Raw genomic sequence first — 22,048 nt, 5'->3', positions numbered from 1 at the left:
GACTGTGGACTGTCAAACTCCAATTAAAGTGCACCATTAAAATAGTCCATATGATTTATTCGCATAATTCTATGTCTTCTGAAGCCATGCAATAGCTGCGTATGAGAATTTTGTAATATTTTGTAGACCTATTGTTTTTGTTACTGTTGTTGTTGAGAATTATAACAGGAATTTTAACTTTTTCTTATTCTCATTTTGAATTCTATATTGGCTCTGTAATTTGTGACGCATGCAGACTTTGTCATTATTATCAGCTGTAAATACTTTTAAGGAGAATTTTAGATTTGCCCATTCTTTTCCATATTAAGCCTAATGTCTTCAATGATGGCCTGTTCCTCACACAAAGCTATTATTTAATTTCATTCCTTTTGGAGTTTGACTGGGTGAACTTTCTTGGAAATATCTCTTTCAGAATTCCACAGAAGAGTGAAAGTTAAATGGGTTTTGGATGACGTGAGGGTGAGTAAAAATTGACAAGTTTCTTTTTTGGATTCCTTTAATCCGTCTCTAATAGTTTAAATGTGGCGTGACGGTTTGATGTTGAATGGTCTCCTACTAAACCATTCCCTTTTAAATGTTTCTCGACAGCTTGAGAACAGGGGCTAGCCTATTTCCACACAGAGTCAAGTTCTTCTGAAGAACCCGGTTTGTTTTGATTGTAGAATAGTTCGGAAGGAGACGGGTTCAGATCTTATTTTGTACTCCACACTCCAGTGACAGATTCAAACCTGTCTCTGCCTTTCCTCTCACAAATGAGAGACGGGGACAGAAAGAGAGAGAAAGGGGAAATTGAACATCGTCCTGCTCAGTCCCTGTTCTAACCACAGCAGCACATTCTGTTCACGGTATTAGATCAGAAAGATCTCCCAACTTCTTACTTGTAAGAAAAAAAGAAAAAAAAAAAAACTTGGCAGGAGAGATGTTTACCTGCATGCTCTTTTGGGCTCAGAGCAAACAGTTTATCCCACCTGAAATCACTGCAAAACCAACCCCTCCTTCCACACACCGGGATCTGTCAGCCAATTTCATCATCGTCTTCTCTGACAACTGTATATTTTAGTCAAACCTTGGCTTCCCATCTGCTTCTGTGTACTAAGGTTCCTTATTTTAATGTTGAGAGTTATTCCTGTATATATTTCTCATATACTGTAGTTCAGCACTTTGATACCTGCCTCCAGGCAGACAGTTTCAGACCTCACTGAAGCTCTAATCATCAAAATTAATAACCAAAAAAACTTCTGAAATGTTTTACTTTACATGTAATGAATCTAAAATATATGAATTGTTGACATTTTGAAATAAGGTATATTTATAATTTATATTTATAAGGTATGTATTATTTTATATGATATATATTTGGTCTGTTTGCCATATCAATGCACAGCTCCCATAATAGATCATTATGTTTGTTGCATAGAAACACTCTTATTACATAAGAGGCTATATATTCAATAGCATGTGAATACCACTTAATCAATTTCCTGGATTTTTTTGTAAAAATGTATTCTTAATATATACATAGTTTTTTTATTTATTTAGAATAGTTAAATATAAAAATATACCACAAAATATAATATTTGTATATTTAAAGAGACATTAATTTAATGTAGAGTATATGTAAAGTGTTTTGATGTACAGTACAGTTTTTGCCTGCTCGATAATGCATGTTTTTATTTAATCAAACAATAATACTGTAAAAAATAATATTACAATTTCAGAGATCCTTCGGAAATCTCTGTATTATTGATTTGGTACTCAACATTTAATTAACTTATAAATAATTAATAATTTTAATATTTATCTGGAAACATGATTCTTTGATGAATAGAAAGGTCATAATAATAGCATTTATTTGCTTGAGACATCGTTTGCAACATTTATAATCACTTTTGATCCATATGTTCTTACAGAATAAAGGTAATCATTTCTTTTAAACTAAAAAATAAATATGCTGACCCCAAATTTTGGACTAGTTGTAGGCTAAATATTGAAGGAGTGATTAGAGTCATATATATGTAAAGACCAGAATATCATAGAGATCTAAAAGCCTTATCAGCTGCACAGCAACATTATAAGAATGTTATAATTTTATAATTTTCTTCTTTTTGATTTTATTAAATTAATACAAAATTATGCAAATAATGATGTTTTTAAATACGACAAATGTAAATGAGAAACAAAAACCTAGAATACTGTTTTCTTACCACCTGTGTATGTGTGTGTGTGTTAACGAGACCCACATCTATATTTTTCCTGCAGAAACAGCATGCTTTATAGAAACTTAATAGCTTATCATGTGAACCACAGAGCGCCGGTTATTTTTTAGAGAAATAGATGCGAGCAAAACTCTCTCATCTCCTTTTTAATTTAAAATCTTTCCTCTCAAGCTGTGGACGGAAATACTTCAATCACAAATGTAGTATATAATGATGTAACACCCGAGCTGCTTACATGAGTGAAAACTGGATCAGCACACGTTTAACGTGATTTATCAAAATCCACAGCGTTCAGAAACATCATTACGCAATCTAAACACCACCGAGAACAGCATCACGTATTCTCTTTATAGTGCTGCTGGCTGTGCAGTGAGATCTACTTTTACATGCAACACTGAATTACAATAACTGTTTACTATTTAGAAAACATGCGACGGTAATTAATCTCTACAACATGCCGATAGTGTGCAATGCAAATGTCCTCCCTTCTCACCTCACTCGATGAATGCCATTAATGTATTGAAATGAATACGCTGTAATTGCTGACTGGTGCCGTGCAGACTCGACCAAAGCCTCCTAATTGCCTAAAGACACTGGACGGGCATGTCAGAAACTCTGGGCTAAGCACTATAGTTTGGGACTGTCTATAATTGGGTCCTGGATAATTGAGATTGCTGCTACTGTATGTTGCAAAACTCAAGGACTTACATGAATCAGCATTGTGTGTGTGTGTGTGTGTGCATAGAGATTTCCACAGCTGTCAATAAGGCTGGATGGCTGAAAACGTGGGACCCCTGTTGTGTGCATGCGAGCGATCAATCTTCACCCAGCACGCGAGTGACGGAGCTTTTGGTGAGTGTGTGTATGTGTTTACTCCGTGTTTTGAAGCGCCTGATCAATCCTCCTCCGCCTCCGACTGTAACCTGTGAAATCAAACCATTAACTCCCCTGCAAACAATAATACAGTCATGCATCAGTGATGACATGCTGGTTTTGCTTTTACTGGTGAAGCTTGTGGTGCATTTGTAGGGTTTAAGAACATACATTTTCTCAGGTCAAATTTCAGGCCAAAGCCAAAAGGAATTTTATTGAGAAATTATGTTTTTCTTAAAGGAGTAGTTCACCTGAAATTGAAAATTAGTACTCACCCTCAGGCCATCCAAGATGAAGATGAGTTTGTTTTTCATCAGAACAGATTTAGGGAAATTCAGCACTGCAACACTTGCTTACCAACTGATCCTCTGCAGTGAATGGGTGCCATCAGAATGTGAGTCCAAACAGCTGATAGAGACATCAGTAATTGACACTACTCCAGTACATCAGTTAACACCTTATGAAGAGAAAAGCTGCATGTTTGTAAAAAGAAAATGCATCAAGGCAATTTAACTTTAAACAGTCACTTATTGGTAACAAAAAAAAAAAAAGATACATTGAAAAAGATACATCATTGATACATCAAAATCCACTGCTATATTTGTTAAGAACTGTTTTGACTTCTGACGGCACCCATTCACCACAGAGGATCCACTGGTGAGCAAATGATGCAATGCTAAATATCTCCAAATCTGTTTAAAAAAAAACAACAACAACATCTACATCTTGTATGGCTTTAGGGTGAGTATGTTTTCAGCAAATGTGAATTTTTAGGTGAACTATTCCTTTAAAGAAAATGGGGCCCTTACTAAGTGCCATATAATTAAAAAGTACTAGATTATGCATAAATTATGATAATTATACGTATAATCACGATAAATTAACATAATATATATAGTTTATTATTAAAAATTAAATTGTAATAACATTTTTTATTACAAATTTATTTAAAGGGGGGGGGGGGGGTGAAATGCTATTTCATGCATACTGAGTTTTTTACACTGTTAAAAGAGTTGGATTCCCATGCTAAACATGGACAAAGTTTCAAAAATTAAGTTGTACGTTTGAAGAAGTATTTCTGTTCCAAAAATACTCCTTCCGGTTTGTCACAAGTTTCGGAAAGTTTTTTTCGAGTATGGCTCTGTGTGACGTTAGATGGAGCAGAATTTCCTTATATGGGTCCTGAGGGCACGTCTGCCGGAAGAGCGCACGCTCCCGTATAGCAGAGCACTGAGAGCACAACAGACTTCACTGATCAGAGCAAGAGCGTCGCGAAATGTCACAAAAGAAGTGTGTTTTTGGTTGCCAGGGCAAAACAACCCTGCACAGATTACCAAAGAAAAAACAGCATTAAGGAACCAGTGGATGGAGTTTATTTTTACAGAGCATCAACGGAGTTGTGCAAGTGTTTGTGTTTGTTCCCTGCATTTCGAAGATGCTTGTTTTACAAACAAGGCCCAGTTTGACGCCGGATTTGCGTATCGTTTATTTCTTAAGGATAATGCAGTCCCAACGAAAAAGGGTCACGATCGTGTGTTGGAACCGCAGGCAGTGAGTAAAACTGCTTCAAATATCTCTGCCTCCTTGTTAGTGCGTCTGCCTCCCATCGGAGACCCGGGTTCGAGCCCCGCTCGGAGCGAGTCGTTGCTGCTGCTGCTCTCGTTCAGTTTCAGCCTCGGGATCTGATTCTGGATCATAAATAAACGGCTGAATCTGACTGTTAGCCATGGTTTGTTTTGGGTGATGGTTTTTTCCAGACGGTAATCTCACAGTTTCCAAACGCTCTCAACGCAAAAGCCTACTGGTGCTCGTGATTCTTTAGCTCCGCCCACACGTCACACCTCCAGTTGGTCGTGTTTTTCTGGGAAAAATCGGTACAGACTATCTTTCTCTTATGAATATAATAAAACTAAAGACTTTTTGGAGTTATGAAGGATGCAGTACTACTCTATAGGTACTCAAGATTAACAGGATATTGAGTGAAAATTAGCATTTCACCCTCCCTTTAATTTTTTTTACTGTTAAACATTTAAAACATGGTAATATTTGTTGCGCTGCAATTAATTCATGCTTTAGAAATATTTGATAATATTAGTATAATATATTATTATAATTTTACAATAATTCTGTAAAAATGAATAAACTGGTGTTACTTTAAAAAATACCTTTAATTACTAAGCTGATTAAATATATTAATTGAATATATATATATATCAACCCACTGTAGGTGCCCAGGAGAAGGTACATTCATGTGAGGAAGGGGTTTTCTTGTGTGGAGGAGGGAGTCGTAAAATGAATGTGGGATGTTTTGAGAAAAGACAGATCTGAATGATTGTTCGCCTGCAAAGCCCATTTATTTCTCTGAGGGTGGCGTAATGGCCCGGTGGAGTGTCCTACTTCTTGGCAGAAGATAAGTGTTTGTGGGGTGGCGGTAGGTGCTCACTTATCGGATGACTGGGCTGTGGGTCGGTCACTCCATTCAGTTGGCCCTGGGGGGGTGTGGTGGGACTCCTGAGGGACAGTTTTTTCAGGGCTTTCTTCTCTTTAGCCTTTTGCTGTCTGATGGCTCTCAGTGCCTTCTTCTTCAGGTATGTCTCCTCTATCTGATAAAGCATCTCCTTCACTGCCTCAACCTGAAAAGGAAAGGTTCACCCACATGATTATTTGCTTAGCTTCATAATGAGACATACTGAAGAATATATAGACTCTTTCAATGTAACATAGGGGTAGAGTATAATAAGCAGGAAAAAGAGCAAAACTCACCATAGAAAAAGCATCCATCCAAAGTATACAGTAAAGTTTTTTAAGATGAAATTTGAGTTTCTTTCCCTTTGCCATAGCTCTCAAATAGTATCTGAATTTTGCATATTTGATTAGAAGACACAGCATAAAAATCCACAGCATCTGCCATCATTAAACCTCAAACTTTGCATCTTGACATGCAAAATCTGAATGTGGGAATACACAAATTAGATTTCAGTGTTCTGTTGGATCTTGTTGCACTTTTATGATACTTTTAGGTTGTTTGAGAAGTTTAACAGTCCCTGATTATTGTTTATTGCTTATTTTATTAAATCTTTTCACATTTCAGCCCAAAAGAAATATTTTTTTTCTAATCTTAAATCCTTTCTCATTACTATGATGCAAAAGTATTTACATTTTTAAATGTTTATTAAATTTAATAAATGTGATCACATAAAATGTAAACAACATAATGTTAAATAAATGTAAATATACTATTTTAATAAAAAGTTTTTGATACAATATAAAAATGATATAAGACTAGATTTTAAAGCTATTTCTACCTCATCATATCTTTAAAAACTTAAACGTTATAATTTGTCATGTTAAATAACATACAACTTGAATAAAATCAGTTCATTTAAATGTTACAAAAAAAACAAAAAAAAAAACATTATCCATTAAGGTTATAATCTTAAAATGAATGTGGAAAATTTATTCATATGAACACATGCAGTTAATTTTACACAGTTAATTTATATTTTTACTGACTTGGCACATTTTAAAAAGTTTTTAAAGTGTAATGAGAACATGCAAAGATCATTTCTCATTTTGTGTTACACTGAAATTTAGAATAACAAGCAACATTAATATTCATTTTTGTATGTTCTGATGCGTTAAGACATAAACAAATACACACTATCAGAAGACAGGGACATATCATATTTATCAAGCTTTTGCATTTGAGAAGTTTTCAGATCAACACTGAAGCACATTTCTGAGACCTCGCAACCCCCCCTCAGAGACTTAATTACCTCAAAAAGAAATGGACGTGGCTCCCCTTTTGCCCTCTCATTTCTGAGAATATGGCGGTGCGTGGGAATTTATTGTGTCTGCTCTCGGAGAACAGGAAGGAGGGGGAGTGAAATATGAAAGGGAATGCGAGATGAAGAAAAGCTGCGAGTAAGGAGATGGAAAAGAAAGGCAAGGTGGAGGGAGAGAGAAAGTGTCAGAGGCTCTGTAGTTCAGAAACACACAGTTATGGGTAGGTTGTGAGTCCTGTTTGCTTGTGAATTCAGTCCAAGCGTGTTTGTTTGGAAGTTTTTTCCTTTTTCTCCTCTGGGAACTGGCCTGAAAGCTCCACAGCAGTGGGCCGAACAGTCATTCCACGTTCAAAAGCATTCTCTATTCCCTCTCGCTCGCTTTTTCGCTCAAATGCGCTTCCATTTTTTATGTTTCCTTCTCGTTTTCGGTCCTCATGTCCAGCTTAGAGCGAGTAATGGGCAAACGGGCTTGCCACCCACTCACAAACACACAGACTTGGCTCTATCCCAACAACAATTAGCCCTTCGTTACTGTGCACATCTCTCTGTGTGTGTGTGTGTGTGTGTGTGTGTGTGTGTGTGTGTGTGTGTGTGTGTGTGCTGGGCCCAGCGCCTGGCTTCTGCTATCGCTCAGGTATTCAGCAACGATGCACGAGCTATCAAAACGCCTATCAAACCTGTCAGCAGCCATCATTCCAACCAGAAAAAAAGGTCTGCTCGTCAGAGAGGAAACAGAGCCTTGATCAAAGAGCCCGTCCGCTGCTTCAAAAATATGGTAAAGCTCATTATGCAGTCAGACTGTCAGTCCTGCTGGCCTTTACTGGCCTTCTACCCGTTTACATAGTTAGACACTTATTCACTAGATGGAGTTTGGGGGTCCTAAACTCAGCCCCTGGGAGGCCACAGTCGAAATTGTTCGAATATGTGAACAGAAAAATAACATTTCATTCATTTTTATCATTGCTGTGGGGAAAATCATGTAGTTATGGTTAAAATTATATCTTGGTCAGACCCTTCTCGCTCTGCATCCCGGCTGTAGTCATGACAATCAGTGCACGAGAATCAGCGCTAAAGCTGTGATAAGTCTTTCTTTATTTTCTGCTAAAGTTAAAAGATGTATCTGTTTGATAAAATACTTTTACAAAAACTATTGTCAAGTTTAGGAAACCCAAACTCCTTCTAGTGAATAAGTGTCTAACTATGTAAATGGTTAGAAGGCCAAAAATATGTGAACATGAATACTTAAGAATGCTAAAGAGATCAGGCTCCCTGAAGTTTTTTTCCATTTCAGGAGGTCAAAGGTCACACTTCTGCAGGGTTTTTCATAAGTCAGATTGTTCTCTGCTTTCAGAATAAATCAACAAGCACCAAAGCGCAGACTTCATGTAAGAACGATTACACATGTCCGTTCTCCCTCCCGTGGGAGGAGTCAGAAATAGATGGGATGGTGGATGGCAAAGAATGAAACAAGCTGAGAGCATGTAGCTTATGGTCATAAATGTGAAGATGCCCATTTGCTGGAGCAGGGATGAGTGCACTTATGCTACTGTGGTGGAAAGACAGCCTGAAAGGCAGCATCTAATGACTCTCCAAAAAAACAAACAAACAGCCAAATCATTACATGTACGGCCACGATATGTGAACTCCAGCACTCATCAGAATGTGTCAGTTAATGCCCCTTTGATTCATGTAGAACAAATTAGGGTTGGAAATGAAATCTGCGGCTGGTGGGTTTCTGAGAAGGACGTGCTGGCGAGCTTCATAAATTAACTACTTAATAATATGAAGGAAATGAAGGGCTGGGAAGCACTGGAGCTGCATATGAAGGTTAATGTCTGCAAAGTTTTTTTTTGGCTTTTTATGCCTTTATGTAAAGCCTTTTTTTTATCACACATTTTCACGTATATTTAGTTTTAATAATGCTGCCTGCTATATGTTAAGTTACTGTGTGCTAAATCAGCACCTTAAAGCTGCGGTAGGTAACTTTTGACGCTCTAGCGGTTAATAAACAGAACTGCTTGTGTCTTGCGCAAGAACATCGTAGCCGGAACTACTTCTCTCTGTTTATGTCTATGAAGAATCACAGCGGTACTGGGTTACTCCGCCGCGGTACCCCTGAAGCAATCTAAAATAGTCTGAATATAAACACTTATTATAGGTGCACCCTAGTGATTCAGGACAAGCTAAAAACACGGTTTGGAAAATGGATTCATGGTGTACTCGCTTATTATATACATTTTTCTACATTATGAACACAAAGAAAGTTACGGACCGCAGCTCTGATTGGTTGTTTCTTACCGGGAGCAAATGACTTTCTGCATATGGCAATAGGACCACTGGGAGGAGCCAGAGGAGCTTGATTTTTTACAGATTATCTGTCTCATATTCTACTGTCAGGACATAATGACAGGTTTAACAAATATGTAAAAATATATATTTTTACAAAAGTTACCTATTGCAGCTTTAACCTTAGCATCTGGTAAATCAGTTATTCTCAAATTTTAATTTAATAAAATTTTTGTCATTTGTGTTTTGGCCACTGTATGGTACCATTGGTATTTTTATTTTATGAGGGCAGATGGATCACATCTTGAGATTAACAGAAGGAATCCATGTCCAGGCTGTATGTATGTATGTATGTGTGCTGACAGATCAGTCTGTATTCAGCATTTGATAACAGAGGTCTCCCTTGGGCTCAGATCCTTGTAGGCATGTTTTGGTTGCTGTTAATCTTTTGGCCCGGTCTACCCAGAAAACCTTGGGTGAAGATTATTCTAGTGACTTAATTTAAAAAAGGATGGTCCGCAATGTTTAGTTTAAGATTAGACGTACTGCTAAATTGGGAGAATGAAGCAGAAGACCACATGCTCCACAAAACAGAAAATACAACACCCACAATAATGATGGAATGAGGGTGTGATGACTTTAAGTGTGTGGAAATATGGCTTGGTGCTTTTACAGAGCACTATCTTTCATCTCGTAAAGAAAATACCCAATTGCAACCTTCTTCCAAACCAGCTGTCTTTCCAAAGGTTGTGCCCTTGAGCAATTACACGGCTGTGCCAGAAATGTCTTTCCCCTGCCCCTGGTTTTAGTATTTAAACATCATCGGTTGCAGGATGGGCCTCATCTCTGGCCATTGCCCTCTTCTTCCTCCCTCACTCCCTTTGTCCCTAATGCTGGCCGGATGATGCATGAGACAGATCTGGAGTGAAAGGTCATGTCCACAGGAGAGAGTGTGAGCTTTAAAGTAGAGTGTGTGTTTGAGCAGGACCGTGTGATGTAATCAGAGCAGCTCTGAGGTGCGGGCAGCTGATGGAGTGATTAATAAGGGTCCATCAATAACCCCCGGCGACAGGCGCTGCTGTGGCTGAGAGCGAGTGACCCGCTGATGCACTGTCTTTGACTGTGTGAGTGTCATCATTTCTTTCTCAGCATAATTCATCACCACCGAAGTCCAGACAACACACTCCCTTTCCAGTCTGACCCATAACCCCACTGGCCTGAAAACAACATCCTCCACTCTACTAAAATGAAACATGGTTAATAACCTCTGAAACAACCCTGTTCCTGTGTCCTTTTTCTGAGACCCATGTTTGAGGTCATGGAGTCTCTTAACGATATCTCATGACAAATTCGTACGTATCTTACGAGGTGGCTAATTCGTATGACTTCGTACGACCTCACTCGTACGATTTTGTATGATTTGTCTGACATTTTATATGACATGAACCAAGAGAAATGAGCCAATATAAAACATTACCGTCTACAGACGCGAGAGTGCGCTCTATGCTGCTCTGTGCTCCTGTAGTCTACATTGAAGACATAGAGCGCCCTCTCGCGGCTGTAGACGGTAATGTTTTCTCTTGGTTCTAAATAAATGGGAATTATAGTCCAGTGTGACTTATGTTTTTTTCCTCATCATGACGTATTTTTGGACCGATGCGACTTATATTCAGGTGCGACTTATAGCCCGAAAAATGCGGTACTAGTAGTATTCATATAATTTTTACAAAATGTATTTACAAATTTAAGAGTTGTTTATTATACATTTAGATTTGTTGTATATTAGTTTGTTTTTAGTTGAAGTTTCAGTGCAGGGTTGTCTTGCCCTGGCAACCAAAAACACACTTCTTTTGTGACATTTCGCGACATTCATCAGTGAATGTCTGTGCTCTCCGTGCTCTGCTATACGAGAGCGCGCGCTCTTCCGGCAGAAGTGCACTTAGGACCCATATAAGGAAATTCTGCTCCATCTAACGTCACACAGAGCCATACTCGAAAAAAACTTTCCGAAACTTGTGACAAACCGGAAGGAGTATTTTTGGAACAGAAAAAACTTAATTTTTGAAACTTTGTCCATGTTTAGCATGGGAATCCAACTCTTTAACAGTGTAAAAAACTCAGTATGCATGAAATAGCATTTCACCCCCCCTTTAAAAAAACCTTATACTCACTTCTTCTGTTGGTAAAGATGGATCTCAAATGATCGGTGCCAAATAGACGCATTTAGGTAGATCGAGGGCGTATTCACTTCAGAAACAAATGTAATCCACTGCAGCTTCAGCAGCTCACATTTTGGGAGTAACTGACGACTACTACGTTCATTATTACATCCAACAACAAAACACCTCAATCGCCTCAGAGACACTCTTGTCTACATCTGCTCTGGCAGAAGAAACAATGGCGGATTGATGACAGCTCAATCAGGGCAGGTGCTGAAACGCCACTGTCAATCAAACTATGGTGGGAGGGGCCTGTCTGAGTGACGTCACAAATACCCCTTTATCGATTTGATAAAGGGGTACAGATTTTAATAGATAAAACAACAACAACAACAAAAAACACTGAGTGGATTATAGGGTGGTTGTGTACACACACTGCCAAAACACGTTTCAATTCAAACTACTTAAAGGAAAAGTACATGTAGCATCCTATGACCCCTTTAAAGTTTCTATTTACCTTTAATTTTTAGTTATTTCAGTTTTTTGTTTTAGTAATTTTAGCACTTTTTAAAAAATGTTCATATAATATTTATATCTTTCTTTATTTCAGCTTATTTCACTTACCCAAAGTAATTTTTATCCGTTTTAGATCACAATAACAGCACTGGGTAGTTTTGAATCACCATAATCAGTGCTCTTGATTCATGGCTCGAATCTGGTATTTTTTATATCTTTTTGTTCAGCCAAGGCAACATTGGCAACATTTAATCAAGTTTTTAACATTTAACCACAGGGAACCAGCTAAATTAACAAACAAGCAGCTAATGTAAACACTAGCATTTATTTAAACCTACAGATTCCACTCAATAACTACAGATTTCAACACGCATACAAACACCTGAGAGAAACTGACTTGAAATATATATATATATATATATATATATATATATATATATATATATATATATATATAATACTCTTTAGCCTTCAAAGTTTCCTCAAACTTCCCTTTGAAAGTCTCCATTCTGGTCAGGCTTCCACAAGGGTGGGAGGTAGATTGAATTCATTGAGGCACAAGGTGGTAAACAGGCTAGCAAACACTGCCAATAGTTTCCATTGTGCTTCACAACAACATTTCAAAGACTCAGTGTGTTTTATAAAATATGAATCATGATTCTGGGGCTTAATTCTGTTCTTGCCAGGGTCCTGGCTCAATTTCCTTCTCTCAGTTGCAATTTGAAGAACTCAAACTAGACTAATTAACAGGGGAAAAACATTTAAAGAACAATTAGTATTAAAGAACTGCCCACACCAAAAGTTTCATTTAGAAATTCTCATGACTTGGTTTGCCATAATAAAAATGACAGTTCTGCCAAGAAGTCTCTGCAGCCCCTGAAGACCACCTCGGAAAATGAATTTTACCCCTTATGATTTAGTGTATCAAATGTCTTTTTTGAATTCTGAGGAGTGTATGGAACAATGGTGTGTGTGGGCACTGAGTGGCATTTGTGCCCCATCTACACACGCCGTCATTGTCCTTTTCCCTTTTGCTGTCTATTTACCTTTTGCATTGCATTCCACACACGTTCCTGATCAGGCCGCTTGCCTTCAAGGGTGTCCATGGTGTCTGCCATTAGAGCCAGCAGCTGCCAGGAGCAGATAAAGATTATCACAGCTCAGTTCACACAAACGCCATAACTTTTCAAAACACTGCACCTTCAAAGCTAATTAAAAAATCATTTGTTGGCAGCTGATTTTTATAAGTCATCCCTCATATAATGAGGACTTTCTTCTTGTTCCCCTTTGGATGGTGGAGAGAGGGAGGGGGTGGTCTTGGGTTTTTACAAGGCTGGTGGTTAGAAATTGAAACAATGTGGACAAATTGAGGAACAACCCTCGTCCATCACAGGGCAAAACAGATGGGAATGTACATGCTGCACGCTGAGAGAGAAGGAAGGGGAAGCTAGAGAGTGAAAGAGACACTATGTAACTGGATTAAATTTGATTAGGGTTGGAGTGACGATTAATAGGATCTTGGCACATGCGATTCAAACTGGATGGAAGTGGTTGGTCACCTGCTTTTACCAAGTGCTGTTTAAGTATATATATAGAGCAGCAAAGGGTATACTGCCTTTGTGTGCTATACAGTATATAGAGAGTCGAGTCACAGCACTTTTTTCACATAACCGCTCTCTACACTCTTATTTCTGTTCATGAATGTAAGTACATAACATTTCCAGAAGCAGCATGTGGCCCTTAATCCGTATTCACCAAGATGACAAAAAAAAAAAGCTACAGTATATACTTTCATCTTATTTATAGAGCTTCTGTCAATGAACAGAGATGTGTGCTTCTCTATTGTAGATTTCTATTTAAGTACTCATTTAGGTCTTTGTAATTTGTCAGTATGATTCTGCGAGGTGTTATATGGTGCCCATGCAAACATCACGCTAATTGAACGCCCCGTGGCTCTCCATTCATGGCAGATTTGGTCGCAATCTCGCATACATCAGACTCTATTGATCTGGGCTAATCTCACCAGTGTGGAGCGCTAATCTAGTAAAGAGGCAATTATGGTGCTTCAGCACTTTATGCCAGAATGAGATTTATGCCACCTCCTTCTTCTATTCTTTCTTTTTTCTCGCTCATTTTCTCTCTTCAGTTCTGTCAATTCTATATCTGCACGCACAAAAGCAGTTGTCTTCTTTGTCGGTGCTAGTTTCTCTTTCAGTCTCATAAATATTCACAGCTGAGCTGTTTTATTGCCGTGCATAATTCAGGCCTTTATTAAAATAAGCTGGCCTGGTTCTGCTCTTGGTGCGATATTACTTGATTGCATCAACACTCTCTCAAAGTAAGACCAATGAGGTCTATTGCTTGATCTTAGTGATTTTCTTATAGCCCCACAAAAACAGATCTTTAATTTCTTTTTAAAATAGATATTTATCTCATAAGTATGCAGCCCATTTTTAATATGTAATTGTAAAAGAGAAAAAAAAATATGGCAAAAACTATTGGGATCACTCAACTTAAGATTAATAAAACAAATGAAATAATTTTTAACTAATAATTCAAAATACAGGTAAAACACCTGTGGAAAACCAAAATGAAAAAAGTATTTATATTAACAGTAGCCTACATATTGGCATATTTTACAGACTTTTCTTAGTGTGTGCCAATGAAGAAAGATGGTCTATATAGATAGATTGTTTAGAGCTCAGTGAGAGCTGTTACCATCCAAAATGCTCTCAGATCAGTGTTAAGTGTGTTTAGGATGGCCCAGTGCCATCAACAGATCTGCATAAGTAGCTCAGCCTTTTTACTGCGAGGGGAAATCTTAAACCGCAAAAAAAAGAAAATAAAGGAATTATCTCTATGTAAATGTGCATTTAGACTAAATTCCCACTTCAGACTGATTGGAAACTGATAGATAATGTTTGTAATCCTTTGATTACGTTTCATTCTTGTATTTTTCAGTGCATGCAGACTCCAGGGATCACCACCCCGTCTCATTCCAGCTGCCTGCTTCCTCCACCTGTACTCGGAGAGGAAGCTTGGCCCTGTGCAGCGCTTTATCTGCATATTTTAAATGCCTTTTGGAGGAACATTCGTTTGAAGTTGGAGATGAGGAGAATAGCTTTGTTTCCATGTAACTTTTTTCTTTCATCAAATGACATTAAAAAGCACAAGAGAAAAGTGGAAATCTGCATCCAGAAATGTGCTACAGGACTTTCTGCCATGAGAATACACAAACACATGAAACTCTGATCACTTTTTCTTTCATGGAAAACAAAAGGAGTTATTAATAGCAGAACGCCTATGCTGCTTTATTTATTTTAAAAGAATTATACATTGAAGATGTGACATACACATACTGTACAAGTGCATACTGAATGCAAACTAACCACTTTTTAGATCTTTTACGATTCTTGTTTTTCATTGACGGAGCTTCTATGAAAATAGAATCATGTACGTTTTTTCTCTCTCCCTTTGTATTCCATGGAAGAGAAACATTATTTAATAAAGTGAGCGGAGAAGAAGATAAGTAACGGCCTCACCAGCTCTGAATCAGAAGGACTGATGTCCTGCAGGTAGGGTGCGACCGCCAGCTCAGCCAGTGTGTACTGCAGTACATGCATATGTTCTCTGAACCTATTAAGTTGTCCTAGGACACTAGCATACTGCAGACGCTCTATGAGTCCAGATCCTTGGGAAAATCCCACCTAGACACACATCAAACACATGTTCATTTATACACTGCATATAAACGTTGATATAAAGGGACATTCTATAATTCTCTGTGCCACTAGTGGCACTAAATGGAATTGCAGTCTGCTTGTTTGAGCAGACCGTCTCAGTCTGGCAGCATCTCAGTTTAATTAGTGTTAGAGCACAATTCCATAAAAGCGCAGATGGGAGGGGAAATTTCTGCGTGTGATTAACTAACAATGTGCACATTAAAGAACACAGATGAAGCCAGATCATTTCCATAATGACCAGTGCAATCTATCAAGAGCAGCGCAAATTCCTGCCTGCTTTAAGACATTTGGGGAAGTTGTGGCCTAGTGGTTAAAGAGTTTGACTCCTAACCCTAATGTTGTGTGTTCAAGTCTGGTCTGGCAGTACCACGACTGAGGTGCCCTTGAGCAAGGCACTGAACCCCAGCTGCTCCCCGGGCGCCGCAGCATAAATGGCTGCCCACTGCTCCGGGTGTGTGTTCATGGTGTGTGTGTGCACTTCGGATGGGTTAAATGCAGAGCACGAATTCTGATTATGGATCACCATACTCGGCTGTATGTCACTTCACTCACTTTTACTTTTTCTGCCAGTTAAATAGCAGAAATTTGACGAGTGCAAACGTTAGTAAATCGCATAGCATGATGTGATTTTACTCTCGCCTCCCATAAATTTTAAGTCTGAAAGGGAATGCCTACAAATGCATATTCAATAATTTTTAATAAATAGTAAATAATTTTTGTTTATTAATTTTTTCACAGAGAACGTGAAACCGAACAAGTCCACCAATCCTTGCGAAAATACATACAGTAGTTGCTCAAACAATAGCAAGGCAACACACACTTTTCGAGTTAGGGCTTCAACGCAACTCTCAACAAATGCCAATGGCAGCTTTGACTTCTACATGAATCCACCACAGATAATGTCACAGGAGTGTTTGTAGCAACTGAATGTGTTGTTATTCGGTGGTGTGTGTACACGTGTATTTCTGTTATGTTTCCTAGATGCCCTGAACTGCGCTGTATGTAAATTAAGTCATTAAAAATTGAAAAAGGGACGCTGACCTTTTCCACAGAGAGTAACAATACAAGGAAGAAGAACAAACACTTTTAAAAAGTGTCAGCATACGGCGTTTTTGTTTAAAACTGACAGCTCCCAGTGCCAAAGAGTCCCTCAGAGCCGTTTCGCACACGCCGCTGCAGTGCTACAAAAGCAACGCTATGTTCCCTGATGATTCATTTTGTCAAATACCTTTTGGCATCTTTGTGTTACACACATTCTTCTGATGCTGAAATTTGACAAAAGGCTACAAAATGTTAGAAGTCAAGTTGAAAAACTGCTATTCTTCTGCTATTTTGTAGTACGCTTAACTCCACCCCCCTTCCCAAGGTCGTATCTCAACCGCTTTCCCCTGTGGACCGTTTTTGGCCTGTCGAGGTCGCTTGTCTAAATGATGCTCCACTCTATGCCTTTCTAGACTCCTTTTATTTTGTGTGAGCTCAGTTACTCTCCAGTGACATTCATCCACTTTATGGTCATTTTTATTACCAACACACATCTCCCAGCATGCATCATTTTTCACCAGTACTGTCTCGGTGCTTTTGGGCATTTTTTCATCACGCTGCACTGTTTACTTTCCATAAGCCAAGCAAGGGAGACAGTGAGATGGTTAGAGAAAAAGGAAAGCAAGAACAGTGTCTTTGTTTTGTTGTTTTGTTTTGTTTTTTTCTTAAATAAAATAAAAAAAATTCTAAATAGTTTTTTCTTTTAATTGTTTTTAAAAAAGAATATAAATTTTATTTAATGTTTTTATTAGCTATAATATTTAATATTTATATTGTTGTAAAAAAAATAAGTAATGGATATGCTGTATATATGTAATGGCTTTAGCTAATGTATATTCAAATTTAGAAATAACTCTGTTAATGTAAAAATACAGTAACTGATTTATAAAAAAATCTTTATTATATATATATATTTAAATAGAGTTAATTTTCTAATATTTTATGAACACATATTCTTTATGTTTGGACATGGATGCAGTGGAGCTGTCATTTCGGAAACGTTGATATGTGAAATCCATTCTAAAATGCCTAGGGATAATTTAATATTTATGTACAGTACTTAATAATTAATATGTTTGTATGATTCTGTGACTCAGCAAAGGAGGGTGTGTGCAGCTCCAGTACTGAAATCAGCTGCACTGCTTGACAGGTTGAGTTCTTCATTCTGAGAATGAATGTGTTGCCACAGATTTCATCATAGTGGAGAAGAAATCAACTCTGTGTTTTAATCGAGAGCTGATGGCTGTGCTCGGCTGGAGAATAACTGACTAATGTAATTTAGCGTCGTGTCTGGGCCAATCAAACATTTGCCGTTGCTGCTCTAATTCAATCACTGTCCTCTGAAATAAACGCCCTGAGAGTTCAACCTCCAAATGAAATGAAAACTTCATCTGGGGGCATGTTTGTGTCTCCCGTAGTCCATTGTGAGATTGGAGAAAGATTGCAATTATTAGTGGGATGTGCCAGGGGTACTGACAGTGAGGGCTTGTTAGTCACTGATGGCCTAGCAAGTGTATATAATTAGGAGTGTTGGCTACAGGAAGCATCACTAGCACTATTGTCCATAAGTGATTTGAACAAAGTCCTAAGCCAATATGTTAACCTTCGGAATGTAACTCTTTTTGCACAGTTCGTGCTGTAGACATGAATAATATATTAAATTGTGTGGATGACTGAACTTTTCTAAATGATCAGACTGACTATTTTTGGAATGACATTAAGGTGACTAAACGATGATAGAATTTTCATTTTCATCTCTTTACAGTTTTTCCTCAGTCGCTTTGGTGCATTTCTCGAATCCTCCTTAATATTTGCAAAGAAGTATGTGCATCTCTCAAAACAATTCGTACAAACAGCACCACACAATGGATTATATGCAAAAGCCTGTAACTTAATCAAAATCTTTCATTTATCTCTTAATAGTATTTATGTCAATGAACATGTCAGTGCCAGTAGAAAGAAAAGTCATTGTGTCATTGTTGACAAGGAGGCTTATTTATGCCATATATCCATTTCAAAGGTACAGCTGTACCAAAGCACTCGCAACTTGTTCAAAAGAATGAAAAACTAATTTTTTGATGTGCACAAGTTGACTAGATGATGTGGAGGTTGAACAAGTAGTTTTGATCATTTCATTTCTGATATGAGAAATGCACCAAAGCAACTAAGAAAAACTGTAACTAATAGCATATAATACTTCGAAACATACTGTTGGACATTCATTAAGCATCACACAATTTGCAAGAACATATACCCACACTTAGCTTGGTGCACTTAATGAAATCCAGAACTGGCAGGATCTTCTTTCCTTGCATCTCAAACATCATTTCTAGGTCTCTATAGCTGGGAGGAGTGAATGGAGATCTCTGCCCTGTGAAAAAAAAGTCAGACCAACAGTGTGTACATGTTCAGTAAGTCTTACAAATTGCTTATTTTATCATTTACAGTAGGGGACAAACACACTGATAGACAGATAGAACATTAGACAGAAAGACAACAATGGATAGAACAATGGATCGATTCATGGATAGATAGATAGATAGATAGATAGACAGAACGATAGCTAGATAGATGGACTGATATGTTAGACACCTTATAATGACAGACAGACAGAACTATAGATATAGTTTAGTTTAGAGTTTAGAGTTTTTTTTTTAACCTTTTTCTTTTCCAAAGCTGGAAATTGTTTAATAAGGCACAAAAATCAAAAACAATTGGTTTGGCAGGTAATAATGAGAGAAGAATTGGAGGCGGTGGAGGTTTTATGAAGGCTCAGAGGGAGTGAGTTCAAGAGTTTAGTTGCCATAATGCTGAACACACTACCACCCATTGAGAAAATGTGAATTTTCATCAACTAATTATAATATTATGCATGATAGTAGAGAGTATTGCATGTGGGGGAAAAGGTGGGACTGAATCCTGGGGCCATTAGCCACAAAAATCTCCCCTACGGCCCCCCATTGCAGCGATTTCAGGGCCTGGAACCATATGGGTTTGTGTTATTTTACTGTCTATGCAATGCATGTTTGCCTGCAATAGTGGTATATCCTAACACTGTTATTCATAGTATATATTGATGCTGTAGGTAAACACATCTGCAGCATACAGAACAACCTCGGTGCACTGTACATAATATTATGACGAGTTGAAAATGTGAGGCTGATCATGCAATATTAGTACCTTTGCATAAGAAGTTCGAACCGCATCTTGATTGATTAACATAATGACCCATACATTGGCTGTACCTTTGAGACATTACACAAATGCCATAGATTTTCTTCCTCTTTAATAGAGATCGTTCACAAATACAGTCTGAGCTCTGCCGACCTCTCCTGCTCTATGGTACAGGCTGGCTAACGGCAGTATATCTGACATCCATGTCATATTTGCCTCTCCAGCTTCGCACGAACCAAGGTTAACTGAGAATTTTTATGCCACTGATGTCAATTCATTGATTGGCCCCTGTAATCTCTTGTCTGCTTAAACAGAACAGAAAAGAGCTGAGTTAATAGCAATTTCTCATTCTTGAAAGACAATGATTGTGCGACCTTGGAGGTCAGTTGGTAAATTTGTACATTTAACATATGACACAGCGTTAGCCCTCGATTTCAATTGGACTAATTTTCACTCACTACTAGATAATTCATTTTTTTGTTGACCTAACAAAGTCATTGTGGTGAAAAAGTGTGACTGGAATAGAAAAGATCCCTCAGGGATTGTATTAAAACATCTTTGTCATTGTAATGGTTGTGAGGATTGAGAGGTCTATTTGCACTGCGTATTTTACGCCGCAAGCTTTGTGATCCATTTAGCTTGCCTGAGGTTTGCGCATACTTGCTCATGTTCTTTCACAAGAGAGTACACTCTGAGAGCTCCTAACGATTTCACCCTGCAGGGGAATGTGTGATGTCAAATGCGTATTGTGATTACCCCATTTCCTGTTCAGCATACTCTGAGAGCCTTCATCTCAACACCATGAACATGCAGTGCTAAAATCTTCCGTTTGTGTTCTGTGGGTGCAGATTATAAACTCCCTTCCCCCCAATATAGAGCCCACACCAACCTGTGAATGTGGGACACCTCCTGTGGAGAAGTTTATGTAGGAAGTCTCCATCATTTCTCGTTCTGAAGCCAAGGGTGAGGAAGTAACTCTGTGTGGATGAAGGCTGACTCCAGTCTGTTGTCTGGGGCAACAGATGACCTCCACACGGGTCTAGACAGAGATGAAGAACGGCCACAATTTTTTTGAATCATCTTAAACAGACAATTATTTGTCTGTCTCTATTTGAGTATTGTTCAATCCATCGTTCTACATGTCACATGTCTGGGTATCTGTCTGGCTCTAGATTACATATGTAATAGACAGATATATGTTGAAGTTAATTTACTACAGTGCTTCACCTGTTTATTTTTATTTTATTCAAATATAGTTGGATACAAAATTTTTGTGTGTGTGTGTGTCATTTCAAATCCGCTTCCTGTGGGGTGTGGCCAGTTGAAAAGCAGCTAAATCAATTCTAAATGTTTCACAACCCTGCTCAGAAACCACTTGGAACACCCTAGAAACTAGGGAGCAACGCATTAAAAGCCACTCAGAACATGTTAGCAACAACATAACAATGTTTGGCAACCACCTTCAACACTTTAACATCTCAGTGATGGTGGTTTTGCATGGGAAGCATCATTCACATTTTTTTTTTTGTAGAAAATGTAAAAGTCTAGTTTTGCATGTCAGGCTTATGCAGTTGATGGAAATATGATAAATGCTTGGTTTAACGTTTGTTTACATTTGTACATTGAACAATTTTGATACTGCATTGGGTGGCCACATATCAACAGCACTGTAATAGATCACATATACAGAGATTTAATCAATGTTAATTTGATTTAGTTGATGCGATGCTAAAAGACACATTATCTTCTATTTTGATGCAATCTGTACATTTCTTTCAAAGAGATTGCATCAACAGATGGCTGAAGGCAGTACATAGTCAAAGACAAGGACGGCAACTCTTTTTTTCAGAGCCGGTTATGCAGAGTGCTGAAGTGACACGGATGTTGACTACCCTGTGATGAGTGACTGTTCTCCTCTAGGGTCCTACATTTAAATTCAACGTGTCTTTCAGTGTCACACATTTATGTCATGGCAGATTATTTCTCCACAACGCTGAACATTATGCTAATTTAATTTGTTAAAAAAGAGAAGATACATGGTAAAAAAAAAAAAAAAACAACATCCCTGAGGAATGAGAATGTAGACATAGAGCACAGCAGGGGAGGACTACTCCATGAAATTTGTGCTGTATAAAACAGATTGCATCATCATCTCTGCTGAAAAGGTTTGTCTTTACAGTTGTCTTTTGACTATATTTCAGAAAACGACTCAGCATTATAGCCTTAAAATAAAACTGACACTTACTCTCATGTTG

The 22,048-nt window shown here is 38.0% G+C and overlaps 1 protein-coding gene across 1 annotated transcript in view; it reads right to left on the bottom strand.

Moving 5' to 3' along the window:
- Nucleotides 1-5,429: 5,429 nt before the first annotated feature.
- The window catches only part of LOC113110951 (spermatogenesis-associated protein 16-like), a 41,390-nt gene continuing 24,771 nt past the window's right edge, over nucleotides 5,430-22,048 (bottom strand). Inside the window, exons 6-10 of the mRNA XM_026275264.1 lie at nucleotides 20,683-20,832; nucleotides 18,878-18,990; nucleotides 15,378-15,542; nucleotides 12,882-12,965; nucleotides 5,430-5,722 (exon numbers count right to left, since the gene is read on the bottom strand). Coding sequence (XP_026131049.1) covers nucleotides 5,483-5,722; nucleotides 12,882-12,965; nucleotides 15,378-15,542; nucleotides 18,878-18,990; nucleotides 20,683-20,832 — 752 coding nt within the window. The 3' untranslated portion in view covers nucleotides 5,430-5,482. The remainder of the gene's footprint in view (nucleotides 5,723-12,881; nucleotides 12,966-15,377; nucleotides 15,543-18,877; nucleotides 18,991-20,682; nucleotides 20,833-22,048) is intronic.

This window comes from Carassius auratus, chromosome 11 (assembly GCF_003368295.1).
Source record: "Carassius auratus strain Wakin chromosome 11, ASM336829v1, whole genome shotgun sequence".
Classification (NCBI taxonomy): domain Eukaryota; kingdom Metazoa; phylum Chordata; class Actinopteri; order Cypriniformes; family Cyprinidae; genus Carassius; species Carassius auratus.
This window is presented reverse-complemented; position numbering and strand designations above follow the sequence as displayed.